Here is a 20,133-nt window from a genome sequence, read left to right as displayed (position 1 = left end):
AAATAAATATAAAAGTTAATTCCTAAAGAAGCCATAGGCATGTCAATACAACAATATAGGTTGTAACCGGCGCTCGACAGCTAAAAAGTACCATTGGAAAAAAAAAAAACAACAAAACCTAAAATGCCGTAGCGACTTCAGCAATAGGCATGATACATTGCAAACATATTTTTTTTTCTTTTAAATTAAATGTACACCACAATGAACTTTTAAAAAAACAGAACAAAAAAGATAAAATTTAAAAAAAAAAACAAAAACCAAAAAATGCTCTTGGTGCAGTAATGAGAAGACTTCTCAGGTGTCTTTTTTTTTTTTTTAATTCCAGCACTCAGCGCAGGGAGGTGGGAAGGAGAGAAACGCTCCAAGAAAAGGGCCAATTCTTCTGCCCGTGGGTCGGGAAGATCCCTGCCCGTGGGGCTGGCTCTCAGTGGGACGTTGGGCATGTTTTCCCCCTCCGTCCCCCCCTAATCCCCCACCCCAAAACCCCTCCGAACCGGTCACCGGGAGCGTCGGGGTGAGGGAAGCTCTGCCGTGTGGAGGTGGGACGGGCTCCAGCTCCTGGGGGTGAAGTTCCACCAGCGTTGTTTTTTTTTCCTGCCAAGGGCTTGGCGTTGGAGAAAGGACATGGCTCTGAGTGTGGGGAATCACAGTAGTGCGCAGTGGGGACGGCGGGGAGCAAACACTCGTGACACTCCTGGGGGAATCAGCTCCCAGCCCTTTCTTAAAGCACTTCTTTTTGTTTGTTTTTTTGTTTGTTTGCATTCAGGGAAACCAACTGCAGGCTTATTTGATCCGATTTTTCTCTTTGCACCATACACATATAAAACGTTACAACTCTGTATAAAAGTACAAGTGGTTCTTGTACATCTGAATTATGCAGGAACTATGTGAGCAAATCCTATCAAAATAGCTATTTTTTTTTCTTTTTTTTTTTTTGTGTGTATAAACAGCATTTGTTTTTAGAAAAAACAATATCATAAACTGCAGAATCTGTACAAAAATATAAAATAAATTTGGGCAGCAGTTTCTAAACAGCCATGTAAATGCAACACTTAAAGAGGAGCAGGTTAATGCCTCCCAAAGGCTGAATTGCTAAAGTCAACCTATACGGGGCTAAAATGGTATTGAGATTATCTAAATAATAAAACTTTTTTTACCTCTTGCAATAAAACTTATAGAAAAAATAGACAAATATGCACATGCAATTTACAGCTTTCCCCAACATAATCCTTGTGCTTAGCTCTGACAATTTTTTTTTTCTCTTTTTTTTTTTTTCCTGTTTTTGTAATAACATAACGTCGTCTACGATACATAATTCTTTCCTTATACCAGGATATTCGGTCTTCCGTGAGGAACCACTTTAAAAAAAAATACATTAGAAGTGGTCATACATGGATGAAGGCACTCCAACTCTGCTCGAAGCAAAAAACTAGTGTGTGATCCTTTTCTTTTCCAAAAAGGCAAGCAAGGACGCATGCACAGTGCTGTGAATCGGGGGCTGGGAGGGAACTATGGAAATCCTACCGAGTGTATATACTGGTACTTAAAATTAATTAAAAAAAAAAAAAAAAGTTGCTATATTTCTCTATTTTTAAGACCCAACGAGCACCTCCATGATGTGATCCAGTTCTGTGAGGTCCATTTTGAAAGGCTGATTTGGAGTTACTGGCTGGCTGCTGTAGGGAGCCAGGGTTTTTAGGAGCTCGTCTGCCGAGACGGGCGCCATTTTGGAGGCGGCCCCCGTGGCGGACGTGCAAGGGTCGAAATCATACATGGACGTGTCGATGTCGGCGAAGAGAATGTCATCCAGGGTCAAGTCTGTGAGGAAACCCGTGGAAGTGGTGATCTCGAAGTTGCCGGGCAGGGGGTCCATGAGTTTCGACTCGGCCGTTCTGCTCTCCGAGAGGCCCTCGGCCTTTTGGCCGTTGGACTCGTTGGGGTGGTCTTTAGAGTCACCGGCGGCGGCGGCTGCTGCTGGGGCTGCTACTGCCTCTGCGGAGGTAGGTGCTGGACAAAGCTCCTCGATTTCGTCCAAGGCTGAGGAGAAGCTGTCCTTTACTGGTTGGAGAGCAGGAGGTGGCGGTTTCGTCAGACCATCGTGCTGGACCGTCGGGGAAGTGCAAAAAGTGTCGTCCTCCAGCAAGGAGGCCGGGGTGAGGCAGGACTCCAGGGGCGTAGTGCTTACCAGGTCGGCGGGGAGAAGGGGCTGGGAGGCCAGATGGCTGAAGGCCGGCTGGGCCTCGCGGAAGTTGTCCCCCAGCGGGTCGGCGGGCTGGGAAGCGGTGACGAAGACGGGCCTCAAGCTGCCTTCTTGTTTGAGTTCCTCCTGGATTCGCCTCAACATGTTGTTAATTAGAACTGTCTTTTGCAAGCTGGGCTCGGTTAATGGCCTGTGGTTATAAAGTTTCATAAGGGAAATGTTGAAGATAGTCTGACGCTGTAAGGTGTAAGACACCTTAGAGGGACCGTCAGTGGGAGACACCACTTTGCCTTCCAGCCCATCTTCATGCTCGTCAAACTTCCGCTTTCCTCCTTTCCCCAACATATATCTGGAGAAAAAAAAAAAAAAGAGAAGAGACTGATGAAGCCAGCAAAGCCTGAAGCTTGTTCTTCTCACTACCCCAGCCCACCTACTTCCTTCCATAGGCAGTGGGGATGGACTGGTCCCTCTGTCCCATCGGTTCCTCTGTCCCCTCCTCGCCTACCCCTGACAGTCACGAGAGGAATCGGGGCCACGTAAAGAACTCATTCCTGGCCCTCAGCAGCATTATGGGGAAGCAGAAGCATCGTGGCTAAGCCCGGCTACGCTGGCAAATTCCAAGCAGGAATTGCTTGGAATAAAAGGTGGCAGCAAATTTCACTCTGGCGCAGGTGAAGCGTGTGGTCCCCAAATATCTGTACAACCCACCGGTACGATACGGAACAGTCCTCTAAATTTCCTGACTGCTGCAGTGCTCTGCCTGGGAACACAAACGTAACACACCCAGGTCCTTGCAACAAATTTCCCTCTATTCAAAAGTGTGTTCATGAAGCAACTGTCTACGGAGAGAAACCTCCCTGGTGAAGTCGGGAGACTCAACCCTTTGGCACAGCAGGATATACAGAATCATAGAATCACAGAATGGATTGAGTGGGAAGAGACCTTAAAGACCATCCAGTCTCACCCCCCTGCCCTGGGCAGGGACACTCAAAGCCCCCTCCAACCTGGCCTTGAACCCCTCCAGGGATGGGGCAGCCACAGCTTCTCGGGGCAACCTGGGCCAGGCTCTCACCACCCTCACAGCCAAGAATTTCTTCCTGAGATCTCATCTAAATCTCCCCTCTTGCAGTTCAAAACGCTTCCCCCTCATCCTATGGCTCCCCTCCCTGATCCAGAGTCCCTCCCCATCTCTCCTGGAGCCCCTTTAGGGACTGGAAGGGGCTCTAAGGTCTCCCTCTCCGGGTGGGAGCTCTAAGACTCCCTCTCCGGGTGGGAGCGGGCACCCTGCCTGACCCCCACATGGGCAGGGTTGGGGGGGGATGAACTGCATCCCCATCTCTGCCCACAGCAGCAGGTTGCTGAAGCATTTTCAGCTGGTGGTATTGGAAATCCTTCCCTCAGCTCCTGCCTGGCCACGGCTTCCTCCGGTGAGATTTTCAGGAGTTTGCTGGCCACGGACCGAACAGCCATCCCTCCTCACACACTGTTTGTCTTCACTCCCCCCATCAAAGCACCTTCCTCCCTCGGGACTGCATCCACGCCAGGTTCCATTCCAGAACAGAAAGAGGCCAAAGGGCTTTCTAAAGAAGAACAAAAAAAATCAGCACCAACGCCTGTGCTGTTCTCCTGGTCAGACGGCGGCAGATCTCAAAGAGGGAAACCAAGGGAATTTTACCAAAACTTGCCCTGCTGTCATAAATCATTTCTGAGCTCAGAGTTAAGTAGGGCAGTTCGTTCCCCAGCGCTGCCTCTCCCAGGATGTCTCCGAGCGCCTGGAAACGTTCCTCGACGCGGCGCAGCAGTCCCAGCCTCATTTTGTCACCATTATTTTTGTGACACGAAGATCCCTCCCCTCCCTCCCCACCCCAAACGGGGAGGAACGAAGGAATTGCCGTGCCGTGACCGTACGCATCTCAACGGGGGGGTGGGGGCCTCGGGGGTCAGCAACCACCACCATCCATTTAACAAAATGCGAATAAAATGCCATGACCATTCTCCTTTTTTTTTAATTAAAAAAAAAAAAAACCAAAACAAACAAACAAATAAAAAAAAACAAGTGGAAGATGCTTTCCAGCTACCCAGAGAGAAGTTGCAACAGGGATGTAGATTTTTAACCCCAAATCCTCTTGTATGAGCTTTATTATGTGTCCATCATCCAGGAGACAAAACTCACTTTGCTTATTTGAGTACAATTCCCACTTCCCCCATGGTCCATGACTATTTTCCCCTGGTCCATGACTGCACCAGGCTGGTCCAACACCAGTTTGATGGCCATCCACCGGGCCTGCGGAGGGACAAGGTAGCCAGGGACGTGCAAAACATCCCCCAGACAGACCTTTAAATGCAAAGAGCCCCTCACAAAGCAAGAGAGGGGGCAAAAGAAGTCAGGGTCTCAGCGCAGAAACGAAGGAGCTTCAGAAAGGATTTGCTGGACGCTAAATCAGAGTGGGAGAAGCGAGCCTCTTCTGGTTAAAAATAAGTCCCAAATCCAGATCATTTTCTAGCGTATTATGCAATTAAAAAAAAAAAAAAAAAAGAGAAAAAGGAAAGGCGGGGGCCAGGGAGCGAGCGGAGCGGAGCGGAGGAAGGGGTCGGCTGCCATCCAAGCTCCTTGGCCGGCTCCCAGCGATCCCCACGCCGGGAATCTCGGCGGAACAAAAACCGCAGAAATTCAGCCCTGGCTGCCCCAGCCCGGTTCCTCTCCCTGCTCCCTGGTGCGGCTCCCGGGGACGTGCCGCAGAGCTGCCCACGTGGGGCTGGGGGTGCGAGGAGGGGGGGGAGCTTTGCTGGTCAAAGCCCCACCACGGATGGACGGACGGGCTTCCTTCCCACTTGGGACAGGCAGAGCCAGAAAAGCAGGAGGGGGCTGGCAGGAGGAATCAAAACCCCTGCCCCGAGTCCAAGCCCGTTTGTTTTCAAAGCAGCGATGGGTGAGGAGGAGAGGGAGAGGGTTTCTGTCCCTCCCCACTATCTCCTCCCCCTGAAAAGGGCCAGCATCTGCCCTAAAGACACACCACTGCTCCTTCTGCAAGGTTAAAGGCTAAATTTTTACGTGGCTGGGGGACGAGGGGAGTTCTGAAGTTTTTCAGGCTCTGCGAGGAACGTATAAAAACACTCGCTGCACAAAGCAACCCCTCTTCCCCCCAAAATAAAGAGAACAGACCCTTGGGGTGCCCGCACTCTGTTCCCTGGGCTTGATTATTAATTATTATTGCCAGGGGACATGGGCAGGCGTTTCAAAGGGACCCAGTCGAGCCCCGTTGGCATCCGAGACTGAGGTGCTGGTAGGGAAGACATCTTTCTGAGCGGCTCAGTAGGAGCCATGGGATGATCATTAGTAAACACGACGATAACCTCGCCACGTCATTTTCCAGGAAGCTGAGAAATGATTCAAGGTTTCCTGTACGTATGACTCTCAAGCTCTCGCATCTCACTCCATCTCCAGAGCTCATCTGAGAGCTCGGCCTTTTAAAAGGTAAAATAGAGCAGGCAACTCCCCGATTTCACCCACTGCCTTTTCAGCCCAGCTTTCGGTTTCCTTTTCCCCAGAAAGGCTCAGTTTAACTATTGCAGCGGCAAAGCAGGAGGCCAGCCTCAGCCAGGGGGGGTTTATTCCCCAAAACAGGGGTTCAAATAAGCCCCTCGACTCTCAACTTTATTATAGAGGTTTCTTTTATCCCCTTCTCCTCTGGCACGCAAACAGGAATTGTAAAAACTTTTTCCTCCAGCTTCCATAAATCGCTTTATTCATTCTAAAAACCAAAGCAAGGAGGCAGTATCTTTTTAGACCAACTGATGGAGTGGGTAAAAGCAACCAGGTTTCAGGCTTCCAAAGCTTTTCTCCCCATCTCCAACAAGGAATTTTATAGTTTCTGACCACTGCGGTATAAGGACAACGTTTGCCTGGTTGCTCTTAACACTTCAAACCACCTCCTTCAACCAGCAGTTGCACGCCTACGTTAGAGATAGATTTTCTGCTTCTTGAGATACTGAACGACATTTTACTAAATAAATAAATAGATAAATAGAAAAAGTAAGCTGTACAATGCCAACATTTCATCTGTTTCAGCTCTGTTCAGCTCAAAAACTTTGCTCCTACCCTTTCCCAGCCAAAGCTCCCGCTGGGAAAATGAAAAAAGCCACACTTAAGAGATCAGCTTGGCCAAAAGCAGGACAAAACGAGATGTACTCGCACCCTCCCAAGCGTCAGAAGGTGGAGTTGGCCTCTACCAAGTCACACGGCCATAATGGGGACAGCCAGACAACGGCAAAGGCAAGGCTGGACGGGTGAGCGACAAAGGGTCACGTCCACGGAGGGTCTCCCGTGCACGGATTCTGGCAGAGCAGGGATCCCAGCCAGATGGATTTCTCCTGCCTTTCCATCCATCTGCCAGCAAATGGCACCTTGGGGCCGAGCGTTAGGAGCCGAGATGGGATGTCGCTTTGTTTTTGTTGTTGTTTTAATAAAGGGTGTTGCAGGGTTTTTGGTATGCAAGTTAGTTTTCCGTGTCACTGAGGCATGTGGAACCAGAAAGCTGAAGAAAGGCAATGGAAAAACTGCATTTATCCAGGGAGTCGGGTGGGAGGGGAGTTACTTGGAAGATCTTCCCCAGTATTATCCACCAGTTGGCTCCAGTTCTGGAAGACCCCAACCATTGTTGCCGAGAAAGACTCAACTTGCTTTTTTGCCCATTTAGGGCGATTGCACGCGCCTCAGATCCAGAGAAACCCTAGCATTGTCTGGGAGTTGGCTTTTCTTAATTGAAAAACAAAAGTAATATACATTTTTTTCATTTGCATGTCATTTAGCTTCCTTTTATTGGCTCCGCACGCTCTTCAGGCAGAGCTGGGAAAAAAAAAAAAGAAATACAGTTGGGGCTCAGTAGAAGAGATAATCAGCCTGGAGGGGGTGGTTCTCTGGGGTTGACCATCATCAATTAAGCTCAGAAACTCAGAAGCTCACGATGCACACATCGTGAGAGAAGCATCCTATTTATCAATCGTACTCAGGATGTTACACCTTGTCGCTGAAGAGTTTAATAATTGGGAGTTTTGGTGCAGGGAAGGCTCTAGGTATACAAAACCAGAGGGGAACAAGTGATTCGGTTTTCTCACCAATGATAAAAATACCCTTTAATGTTCATTCTCAACGGCTTTTAACAGTTTAGTTTAAAACAACCTCTCAAGACTTGAGGGCTTTTTTGGGAAATCAATCCCACAGCCCACTCGTCCCTCCCTGGCTCATCGGGGCAGGCAGGGAGGAGAAAAGAGAAAGAGGAACCGAAGACCAAGAGGGATGGTGGAAAAGGACCTTTAAGAAGTCACATTTCCACTCGCGTGTCTACACCACCCGTCAGGCGGTCTAGAGGGTGACCAGCTACACACAGTGAGGTTCCCTTCTACAACAAAGGCCACGTTGGCTCAAAAAGGTAAAAGCACAAAATGTCCAGAGTCCCCACGTCCCATTCCACGGAGTCCCCATCCCTCCCCACGCAGCCGAAAGCCGAGGGAGAGATGTGAGCAGCGGGGATTCACGCAAAAAAAATTAAGGTAGGACCGGTTACTTTCTGAAATCTTGAGTTATTAACACCACAGGGGAGGGGGGGGGAGAAAGAGGGAGAGGAAGAAAAAGCCAATTTGGGAGAATTAAAATAAAACACTACTTCACACACGCGTGTGCAGAAAAAAAAAAAAACAAACAAAACAAAACAGAAAAGCCCCCCATAAAAGCTCCCCAAACCGCAAAGAGAGTACTGAATTTGCACATTTCATTCCCAAAACAAAGTTTCCAAACCTCAGGTGTAAATTAACCTCAGCAGGGTTTCTGGGAGACTCCATCCAGTAAATTACGCAAGCGCTTTCCGTGTCACTCCTGGCACATGAAATACGATTTTCCTCTCCTCCATCCCTCAACCCCTCATCCTTGAGGGTTGCCTTGGCTGTCTCCTGGCCCAACGGGAGTCAATGAGTGTTTTGTTACTGACTTCAGCAGGATCAGGGTTTGGCATAGATGGCTGCGGGACCAAAATAAAAAGGCCTTTTGTGCCAACTGGGTTCAACTGGCAAGAGGAGAGCGAGATCCTCCGAGCGAGCAGGGGCAGGCCCGGCCGCCGCGAGGCATCTCAGGGCTTGCTGGATCCAGCCCCAGGGTCCACCTGAACTTGTCACCAGCCACCACGACTTCAAAGCATCCGTCCCCTAGAGCTAAGGAGGCAAAGGGGTAAAACTCTCACTTCCCGTCCCCGTTTCCACATCCCCGAGGCCACAGCAGGGAGAGGGAGAGCAGATGCCTCTTGGGAAGACCCCACTCCTTGGGGCAGGACCATGGGCTGGACGATGCTCCTTGGTCTGCAGGATCATGGCAAAGAGGAGCAAACCTGGGAACCGTCCTGAGATCGCAGGCATCCTCCTCCCTTCCAAAGCTGGAAAGGAAGAGGACCAGTCGAGAGGAACGCCAGTATAAATCCAGCACCTTTCTCCCAGCCTTGCTAAAAACATGGAAGAAAGCCCAGGCGTCGAGGTTTAACTCCACTCCAAATAAGCAACACGGGCTTTCAGAGGCGACAGCTGCCATATGATGAAAATCAGCCCCTTCCTTCAAGATTTCATCCTTGTTGGACACCGGGGTCTTTAAATCCCAGCAGAGAAGCCTCTGCAGAGGGAACCCACACAGCACGTACCACGCCACGACGCCCAACCACCTTCCATGTGCCACAGTTTGGACACTGATGGGTTGTGTCGTGGTGAGGGTTTTTATTTTTGCAAGGCTGCTCCTCAGCAGCCCCTGCAGATTTCCCTTGTTTGAGCATAACGTCTCCACACTGCCTGGCCAGAAAGGGCTCCTGACAACCTGGTCAGTTCCTGATAGGAACTGGATCTCATGTCACACCTCACAGAACCACACGGGGTTGGAAGGGACCTCCAGAGACCATCTAGTCCAACCCCCTGCCAAAGCAGGTCCACCCGGAGAAGGTTACAGAGAAACTTGTCCAGGCAGGTTTGAATGTCTCCAGAGAAAGAGACTCCACCACCTCCCTGGGCAGCCTCTTCCAGGGCTCTGCCACCCTCACAGGAAAGAAGTTCCTCCTCAGATTTAGGTGGAACTTCTTATGTTCAAGCTTGTGCCCATTTCCTCTTGTCCTGTCCCTGGGCACCAAAAAGACTTGCCCCATCCTCTTGACACCCTCCCTTTAAGCATTTATAGGCATTGATGAGATCCCCCCTCAGCCTTGTCTTCTCTAGACTAAAAAGACCCAAGTCCCTCAGCCTCTCCTCATAAGGGAGATGCTCCAGGCCCCTCATCATCTTTGTAGCCCTTTGCTGTCCCCTCTCCAGCAGTTCCCTGTCCTTCTGGAACTGGGGAGCCCAGGACTGGACCCAGTGCTCCAGATGGGGCATCCCCATAGCAGAGGGATAACCTCCCTTGACCTGCTGGTCACACTCTTCTTGATGCCCCCCCAGGATGCCATTGGCCTTCTTGGCCACAAGGGCACATTGTCAGCTCATGGTCTCCCTATTGTCCTGAATTTCACCTGAATTATAAACCTCAACCCTAGACAAGAGGTACAGGGAACGGGGCTGTGCTGGGGTCTCTGCCCTCTTCAGACCCACCACTCAGACATTCCCCATCAGAAGGTTTGTTTTCCCTGACCATTAAATTTTACATTAGTTCTGGCAGCATTTTTTTTTTTTTAAACCAAGCGAGGTTTAATAAGCACATACAAAACTCTCCTTTAGAGCTGTATCAAAAAAATTGGCCTCCTGGGTAGCTCTGTGCTTCCTGAGAGCACAGGGAATTGCTTTTATGTTCGCAAACCTTCATGGTGCCAGCAGCAAGCGGCAGGTATTTCTCAGGTGGGTCTCACAGGGACCAAACTCTTCCCATCTCCTGTGGTGGATGGGTGAACCCCGGCTCTTCCAGAAGAAGCGGAGCCCGTTGGGATGCACCCAGCTCCTCCTGCATATTTAACAGCTTCCCTCTCTCTCCAGAAACACAGCCCCCCCCAATCCTGCTGCAGGCACCTAGGAATGAAGATTGGGGGAGAGCAATTAGCAAGCTGAGTGACAGCAGTCTTTTCTAGTCTCAAGTTAAAAAAAAATAAATTAAAAAAAAATCGAAATAATAAGGGAAGCCATAGAGGGTGACTTTCAGAGGGTAATCTATGCAGGAATTAGCTGGGGACCGCGCAAGGAAACCTCCCGGCGAAGGGGAGACATCAGAGGAAGATCAGGCTCTCGTCTGAGGAGCATCTGAAGTCCCACAGCTCTCCTGGGGCTCGGCTTTGGTATTGGGAGACCAGAGCCCCCAGGGCCCCCCAAAGAAGGAGCGTCCCCATTAATCACAAAGCCAGGTGAAGCCTTCCCCAGCAATTACCAAGGCAGTCGATAGGGTACGGTACGGCCGCCGCATCCCGGCGATATTTTGAAGCTGTAATGTGATCCGGCTGTTTCCATCCCTCTCCTCCTCCTCCTCGCCGACTGTACTATTTGAGGCCCAGAGGGCACAGCCAGCTCCGGCTGTTGGTTAATGATCAGAAACTGCCTTTTCCACGCGCCGCGCGCCGCCCACACTGGATGGTTTCTCCAACTCGCCGCCCAGTCGAAGCCCTGCTTTAGAAGGCTCTCTGAAAAACACCAAGGGCCAGCAAACCAACCCAAAAAAAAAAAAAAAGGCGACTGCAAACTCCACTTCTGCCTTCGGTTTCCAGCTTCTTTTTTACCACACTAAAAAAATTTAAATAAAAAAAAAAAAGCGAAGCCACGGTCTCAGCCTCCAATCTCCGACTCTGCAGTGTGTTAAGTCTTGCAGGAAACATATGCTTCTATTAAATTGGAAACAGTTTCTAATGCTGTCAGTTTGCTAAATGTAACACGTTCTCCCCTCGGAAGAAGTGGAACAGTTTTAATGTTTTTTGACTTAAGTGCAACACACCAAACAGAGCACGTCTGATACAGCTAGAACGGACTCCAATAAATATAGCTTAGAATAAATTACTGCCTCATTAAGTAATTGTTTGGAAAAAGGAGAGCAGGTTTTCTCGATTATAGCCGTGTCATTAAGGGTGTTTATAATATTAGGGATTCTATCAGGGTAGCAGAACGCAATGCAAGTTTAAATCAGACGAGCACTCGTTAGCTTGTTAAACCATTAATAAAGGCTGCCCTGGCAGGAGGAGAAGGTGAAGAAGACAGCACAGGTTCTGTGCGTGGTGGAAAGATCTATTTCAACCAGGCCACCAGGCTGAAGTCAGGAGCAAAGGGGCTCCAAGCAACTCCAACAACTTCTTTCCATTAGGCAGCAAGAGGGGGAACACGGCTTTGTAACATACTGAGGGGGAGGAGAAAAAAAAACAAGAGGGAAAAAAAAAAAAAGAGCAGGTTGGGATTTCCCAGCAACAGCCATTTCTATGTCAGAGGCCTGACACAGCCCAAATGTCAACTCTCACATGTTCTGCTTCAGACAGGACTTCCCACCAGCATCCTTCTGACAGCGCCCAAGCAGATGCAAACAAGACCCCAAGCCTGCCCTTTTTCGGTCTTGCCCTTCACTGAAAGTTTTCTGAAAACAAGCCTTCCACCACTGCTAAGGCCACCTCAGCCCTTCGCAGGCCCTGCTGCGGACTTGTCCCCGCTGACCACCCACCCCAGCAGGATCTCCTGGAGGGAGGAATCCCCCCGCTTCCCTTCAGCTACCAGGAGCTGTGTCATTAGGGTTAGTCACAGCAGGGAGTAAGATTTTTTTTCAGCAAGACCCTCTCCCTGGGGTCAGAATCCTCTTTACATCCTCCTCCAGGACCATCTCCTCGCAGGAGAGCCCATGCCACCACCGAGGAGGCCTCCTCGTCAGGCTGAGACTCTGCACTGCCACAAGCCACCCCAAAGAGCTGGGATGAGGTGATTCTGCCATTTGGGTCTCCCCATGGCAACATCATGGAAGAAGCCGAGCAGGAACCAAGTCGTACCATGCCGAGCCATTCTGCTGTCAACATCCAAAGCTGGATGGACCAGGAGCCACCTGGGCATGGGGAGCAGGAAATCCAAGAGCTGCAGGAAATCAAACCCAAGCCCTACGCCAAGCTCATCAGACTTTACTACACGATTAGCTGGTTATTCAGCAGACTCTGCTTGTTGTCACCCGAAAAATATGCAAGGGCTTCTAAGCACGAGCCTCCCCAGCATCAGCCAAGAAGCTCCCCGCCTGCTCCACATCACGGTTTCTTTTCCCAAGTCCGGCCACTCTGGGCCTCCCTTGCCTGGAAGGAGGAGATGCTGGTCCCAAAAAGCAGGACCACAGCACGGTGCCAGGCTGGAGCCGGTGAGAAAAGCTCTGTGCTGGGAGAACCAGGGGCCACAAAGATGATCAGAGGGATGGTGCACCTCTCCTGTGAAGACAGGCTGAGAGAGCTGGGGTTGTTCAGCCTGGAGAAGAGAAGGCTCCGGGGAGACCTTAGAGCAGCCTTCCAATATCTGAAGGGAGCTCCAGGAGAGCTGAGGAGGGACTTTTTGTCAGGGAGTGCAGTGACAGGACAAGGGGGAACGGTTTTAAATTGGAATAGGGGAGATTTAGATGAGATCTCAGGAAGAAATTCTTGGCTGTGAGGGTGGTGAGAGCCTGGCCCAGGTTGCCCCGAGAAGCTGTGGCTGCCCCATCCCTGGAGGGGTTCAAGGCCAGGTTGGATGGGGCTTGGAGCAACCTGGTCTGGTGGGAGGTGTCCCTGCCCAGGGCAAGGGGGTTGGAACTTGATGACCTTTAAGGTCCCTTCCAACCCAAACCATTCTGTGACTCTACGTTCATCTCCTCAAGCAGTGGAGAAGCAGCAATTAAGGTGGCTGTAGACCACTTCAGGGCCCAGTTCAGCCAAGGCCTGAGTACCTTCCATTTCTTCCCACCACAAAGCCCACCAGGCACCGGCACAGCCAAAGCACCAGCTAAAAAGCAGCACCCAACTTCTAAATTAAATTCCAAATGATCTGAAAAGAGCTAGCACGGCCACCAGAAAGTGACACAGGCCAGCAAACACACCTCCTCACCGTTCAAACGCCACGGCCTGTAATGACAAGATGCTACCGCTCAGAGTCTCAAGGGGGAATGATGAAACAGCGAGACCGGCCCCTACCATCCCTCCTCCCCTGCAACGTGGCTCTGCACAACAGAGCACGGCAACGGTGTGTTATGTTGTACAAGCCACCTCTACGGGCAGAGGCACGTCAAAGCCTCACTGATATTTTTAGCATCCATAAGGGACCGAGCGTTGGGGACCCATCTCCACTGGATGCACGCGATTCCTGCAAAGGTTAATGAGAACTGTGAGCGCATCCAAGAGAGACCCGACCCCTTTGTGTATAAGGAGGGAGTTCTTCCTCGCCTGTGGATAATTACTTGGGATCCAATCCTTGCTTTCAAGCATATCGTGGCATCTTTTCCCCAAAGACACCTTGTTTTCCCCCACACACACCTCGACAAAGACCCTTAATAAATACATGGGGGAAAAAAAAAAAAAATACCCACGCTACCGTGGAAGGCACTGAATGGTTTGCCAAAAAGTAGGTTATTGCTCTGAAAACACTGTTGAATAAATTATCACAGTCAAACTGAAAAGCAGCAAATGGCAGGGGGGAAGAAGAGGAGAGGGGAAAAAAAAAACCCAACCAAAAAAAAACCCCCAAAACTCTCAAGAAATATATACTGCAAAATGCAACATACACCCCAGCAATGGCAAGTCATTTTCATTTCTAGCCTGCAGGGTTTATTTGCTAACCAGTTTCTGGATACTGAAAGTTAAAGGGGGAGAAAAGAAAGAAGGTGTTTCCCCGGCATTTTTAAAAGCGGCTCTAGAGCATGAGTCGTTTTCAACATTTTTGCTTAAATGAAACAAACTCAGCCCTGCAAAGGAGTATGTTCTGTGAAAAAGCACACACACACCGCCCCCCCCAAGTTTCTCTTAAATAGGTGGAAAAGCTGTTGGACATTTCTCCAGTGAAAACAACACACACACACAAAAAAAAAATAGTTAAAGTTTGACAGGAAAGTTTGCTAAGATGGTGTTAAGTGATGTTAGACGAGATGATAACTGCTGGCCTTTCAGTCCAGTGTACTAAAGCTCTTGTGGCTGTTGAAATAAGGCACTGTGCTTCCAGGTCCAGGGAAGGAGCCTTCTGAAACGTGATAAAAGGAACTTTGGCCAGCCTTGAACTATTCTCAAGATGTAACAGCTACAGCTTGGAGGCGAGGGAGATCCCATTTTTCGTGGCACCTGCCTGATTTCACAATAAAAACTACTACACCAAAGGGACACCCTTTAAAACAGGCACCATGGGATCCACATAAAAGTGTATCCATTTAAATCCTCAAATAAATCATTTAAACTTATACAGGGGACACCCTTTTAATAGCATATTTTAAAAGCATGTGTATTAAAGCAGTGTTTTGAAGCGGGCTTAGTACAGGTCAATTAGCATGGAACAAACAAACCTAACCACAAACGAAGTCTTTGGAAATTGGGAGTGGAAAACACAGAAGGAGAAAAGAACAGGAAACTGAAACTAAACGTCCTAAACTTCATTTCAGCTTCAGTCAGGCACAACCCCTTCACCTTGCCCAAGATAGTATTACACTGATTTTTCCCCCACAATTAAAAAAATAAACCCAACCAAAACCCAACTGTCAAGAGCACGTATGTACCACGTATGTTCTGCTGCCGGCGCGGGGAAGCAGAGCAGCAACAGGAAGCTTCACGCTGTATGTTACACACACAGAAAATATGCCCTCCTATTCATTCGTGAGTTATTTGTGGACTATTTTACTTGGGGGAGGAAAGGGGAAGGGCTGTTTAGAAGAGCCGGTTTTGCCAAACAGATGGAGGAGGAGGAGGGTAAGGGAGAGGGTGAGCCGGCTCACAGGAGGGTTAACCTCGGCAGGTTATCGTCCCCCTGGGACAGCCAGCGTGGAAGTGGCCCCAGTCAAAACCCCTCTGGCCACAGCCTGGACTAATTGTGTGAGGACACAGGGACAGGTCACAAGAACCAACCAGCAAAAACCGTGCTGTACACAAAAATGCTTCAACAGAGTGGCTTCTCTCTCACACGCACCCACAGCAAGCAAAGCAAAATACTACCACCCTTTAAAAAACCCCCAAACACTGTGGTTTGTGCACGAACACCAGCCTCCTAATCTTGATGAAACGTGTGTTTTACAAACACACAAACGATACACACGCACGTGCGCATCTACCCATGGAAGGCTTCTTCCAAGGGTGGAAGCCCGCCTGCAAAAAACACATGAAAAGTACAGAGTTTGTGGAGGCGCCGGAAGACGATGATGATGTATTTCTTAAATTAAGTTTTAAAACTTCATTTCGCAGCTACCTGAAGTCAAGACAAAGCCGCCTGGAGGCATCTCAAACTAGTCAGACCTGCTGTAGCAGTTGCACAGTCTGCTTCAAATATGCCCTCCACGCTCCTTCCAACCTCCACCCCAACATATATCCGCATAGTTTACCTCCAACCATGGGTGGTTCTCACTAGAGCGCAGTTCCCTCAACCTTATTGCCTGCCTGGCACGACAGGAGGGTTTTTTTAATGACTAATGTTACCAGCTACAATCTGAAACTGTAAGAAAAGGGCTGATCATCGTCACGTTCCCACTAAAGGCGAACGCGGCTCAAACAGCGCAAGGGTTTTTTCTCAGGGGGATGGAAAATCTGGAATCGAGAAGACAGTTTTTTTACGGATCACCCCAGCAAGTTTTAGGGTGACTTTAGATCTTTCCACCAACTTAGGGTTCCTTTGAAAAGGGAACTTCTTGCTTCTGCTACTTCCATATACCGCGCACTTTTAAAAATAACATTAAAGGAAAACAACCCACATTTGCACTTTTTGTATTCTACTATATTAAGAATACGGTTTTTATTCTGACTTCACTGGGAGCAGAAGCTGTCAGATGAAACCAAATACATCTTTACTGTTGTGAAAGCAACACAAACGGGCTTTGGCTCCTCATAATTACACAGACTGAGACTTGTGTCATTCAACGCCACTTAAAACTCAATTCCAGAGCGGTATTAACAAGAAATTCCACTTTAAGCCCACTGCTCCTCAAAACACTGATGGTGTTGTCTAGGTTGGGAGCTTCAGATGTTCTACGGCAACACCTATGGTTTTACATATCAAGAAGAAGAGCAGAGAACTGAACCCGGACCCTTATTTGGAAGAATAATGGGTTGAACTTGCCCAACATAGGACTTTTGAGTATGGTTTTAGTATCACTGCAGCCGCTCGAATCCACACTCACTCTGATGTGGTGGTGGCTGGTCTCTCTCACTTGAGCTCTGTGAGTCTCCGCCCTCAAAGATGGGACACGTGAAAACCAAAAAACCTCGCTCCCTGGTGACCTCACAGCTTCTTTGGTCCTTTGAAACCACCTTGCTCCTCATCACAACTTAAAGCCCTTTCTGAAGATCCATGAGGTGGATCTTCAGAATCCACCAGCTGCCCCAATGCCCCTGGAGACCGTCCCTGCTCTCCCTTGGAAATGCCCTCAAGATCAGGCTCTTCCCCAACCAGGAATCCCCCTTGGAGCTGGAGGAATCTCCCAGCTGCAGGTCCAGCACCTCTTCACAGCTCCTCCTGGCCCCTTGGCAGTGACACCTGGTATCTGACGCAGTCACCGGCAGCCACCGGTGAAGCAAACGTGGCCGTGCATGAGGAGCCACAAGACAGAGGGCATCGTGGTGGGATCCCTGCACTCCCAGGACGGGCTTTCCCCACTTGTGTTGAGCTGTGACCATTGTTACCTTATTTTTTTGTTGTAGCGTTTGCCTTGGTAATGATGAACAAACCCAAAGCCTCCACTACAGCAAAGACGAAAACTGACTCTGTAAAAGAATTTAAGAACTATCAAGCGTTGAGGGTCTCTCTCCATTTACAGAAAACAGGCACCATGTCATGATGGCACAGTTTTCTCTCACCAAGGGAAGCACAGAAATAAAACAAGTGGCAGAAAACGCGCAACTACATCCCCCTCCCTGCAGAAAACGAGCTCTGTTCTCAGGCTGGCAAATCCCCTTTTCTACAAACTATTAATTAGCGAAAGATTCATCTGGGCTGAAGATCTGTGCTTACCGCCAGCCTGCCTCACGTTGTAGCTGGACCTTGCTCTCTCCTTTGGAACACTCCTGATCTTTGGACCCGGTAACTGGGAGCTGAACCCTCTGCAACTGGAGCTGCCTCCTCACCAGCCGGTTACACGCAAAAAAAGCTGAGTTTTTGCAAAAAAAGACACAAGAAGGTGTCTCTCTTGCCACCCAGCTCTTCTAAAAAGTAGATCACCAGAAGACTGCTCACACTTTCAAAGCGCTGCATTCTCCTTGCTTGACAGATTACACTTTAAGATGTTACATAAAAGCAGAAATAGTCACAAGTATTTTGGATCACCTGTCTAGCGTCAGCGCTGCCGGAGACGAACTGCGCCAGGAGTGTTTTACATCAGTGGGGGAAAAAAAGTCAGAGTTCCTTAAAAAAAAGAAAATAAAATAATTTCTTTCCCTATGCATTATTTATTGGAAAAATAAAAGCAGCTGGTGTAAATGACGGTAAAATCCTTCAAACTAGGTATTGCATAAGATCGGCTGTAGTTCACAAAAGCTAAAAAATTAGAATATGAAATTTGAGGTTTTCCTTGATATTAGGACATTATCTCAAACTCCATGATGCCTCTCAGGCAGACAATTCCAGTGCCTGGATTATTTATATCATTATTTCCACCAAAACACTGAGAAACTGTCATTATTTCATCTTTTCCGTTCAAAGGAGCAGGTGTATAAAGGAATACAATTACAACTCTTAATAACCAGCACCTACAGACGTATTTAATGCTCTTTAAGACTGCTTCATCTACAGACAAAACCTGAAGTACCTACGGCTAGCGAGTTTCTTTTTGTTTGGTTTTAATCAGCTCCAGAGAGAAAGAGATCATGCTTGATGCGAAAAATCAAAGCAGCATTTTAATATGCACAAAGTCTAGCTTCGTTCGTTAGCAGTCCCATCCAGTTCCTGCAGAAAAAAAAAAAAAAAAAGGGGGGGGGGGAAAAAAAAAATAGAACAGGCTGGCACTCACAGCAGGAGCAGAAGCAAGGTGAGGGGGGAAAAAAAAAAAAAAAAAAAAAAAAAAAGGAGTGGGTGGTTTTTTTTTCACCACCAACTTCAACGGAAGCAGGATCAGGCAGGAAAGGAGGAAGAGCTGCCGCTGCTCCGTTCGATGCTGCAATACTTGCCTGGACAATGGAATTATTCCCTGGAACAGGCTGTCAGATACCTGTCTGGCAGCACAAACTGCTCATCCTCCTCCTCCTGTCCCTACCACCACCACTAGCAGCTCATTGCCTTAAATCAGATTCCAGAGATACCACCCCTCATTATGTAAAAAAACAGAAAGGGCTACTTTCAATTTACCCTTGCTGAACCAAACTGCTTCGTTTTTACAGCAATGTGAAGTAGGAGCAGCGGGGACTGGTAAGAAAACATTAATTCATTTCTAGGGTTGGCTTTACCACGTGAAAGCTTCCCTGGAGCTTAGATGGAAACCGAGGTGCCTCTGACATTCTGAACCCTAAGACACAGGCACCTTCCTCTGGATGGAGTATTTTATGCAGGTAAATCCCTTAGGAAAAAAAAAAAAAAATCAGAATAAAAAGGAAGTTGGCCGTTTCAACTCACCCGAACAGAAACTGTTTGCTCCGTTTGAGACTCAGACACAAGCATAAAACTGATGTTAGGGGGCAGCCAAGCCCTCTACCACCATTGTGTGAGTAACAGCCTTATTTCTGCGGTGGCCAAATCCAGCACCCACCACCCAGGGCAACCAGAGCCACCCTTGTGACTTCCCCGAGCACCCGCTGAAAAAAAGCCTGGACTTTTCCCCATCCTGAGAGCTTTGGACTCATCCGGACACCGGCTGCCACCGGGATGAAGTTCGGGCAAGGGGCATCCAGCCCCCGATGGAGATGAAATGGGCCAGATTGGCTTTATTTTACACCAGCAGCTGACCCGGAGCCATAAATCAGCCACCGAGGGCTCCCAGGGGAGAAGCTCATGAACCCCTCCGTAGATTGGCAACAAAAGTGGCCCTGGGTTTTCCAGCTGTGCTTCACAAAACGCCAGGAATGACAGCACGGAACTGCACTCTTATTTTTCAAGCCTTCAAGAGAACTTCTCTTTCCACATCCCGGACAAAGCAAAGCAGCAAAATACATTTTAAATGAAAGCGGCGCCGCAAAAGGAGTGGATTTTGGGGGCTTTTCCCCCACACACACCCTGAAGGAAATCCCAATAAACGGGGTTTTTGGTATTTTTCACCACCGTTTCCACCGCCCTACTCACAATAACCCCCCCCCAAAAAAAAACCCCGCCTGTGTCTCCCGTGTTGGCGATGCTCCCAAGGAAGACCCAAAACCAAAGGGAAAAGCCAGGCTAATCCCTAACCCCAAAACCTTGGAAAGGTCCAGCCAAGGGGGGGCGGGGAGGGGGGGTGGTCCTGCCCAGCCATATGTCACCTTCGCTCCAGCAGAGTGAAAGTCTCCCCCCCCTCCAACACTTTTTAGCTCTCCCAGCACCTACAGCACCGACTTTTTAGGGGTACCCTGAACTCTGTCTGGGAAGACAGGGGGTGGGGGGGAGGCTGTGGGCTTCCCCCCCCCCCTTCCCCAGCCTGGGGCACCGGGATAACTTACCGGAGTCAAGCCGGTTGCTTCGGACGGGATGGAGCAGGGCACAAGCGGCCCCGATTACAAAATAAATTAAAATAAAATAAAAGTATATTCCAACTACACGCACGCACCTGCTTCTGCCCGGGATTTCCGTGCATCGACGGGGAAGGGGGGGGAAGAGGTATTTTAAGAGCAACTCTCCCTCCTATGCTCATCTCAGCACGATTCACC

General features: G+C 49.1%; 1 protein-coding gene across 1 annotated transcript in view; it reads right to left on the bottom strand.

Moving 5' to 3' along the window:
• Nucleotides 1-303: 303 nt before the first annotated feature.
• The window catches only part of SERTAD2 (SERTA domain containing 2), a 25,285-nt gene continuing 5,455 nt past the window's right edge, over nt 304-20,133 (bottom strand). Inside the window, exon 2 of the mRNA XM_014964373.1 lies at nt 304-2,549. Coding sequence (XP_014819859.1) covers nt 1,592-2,545 — 954 coding nt within the window. The 5' untranslated portion in view covers nt 2,546-2,549 and the 3' untranslated portion in view covers nt 304-1,591. The remainder of the gene's footprint in view (nt 2,550-20,133) is intronic.

Source organism: Calidris pugnax, unplaced genomic scaffold (assembly GCF_001431845.1).
Source record: "Calidris pugnax isolate Ruff unplaced genomic scaffold, ASM143184v1 scaffold219, whole genome shotgun sequence".
NCBI lineage: Eukaryota > Metazoa > Chordata > Aves > Charadriiformes > Scolopacidae > Calidris > Calidris pugnax.
This window is presented reverse-complemented; position numbering and strand designations above follow the sequence as displayed.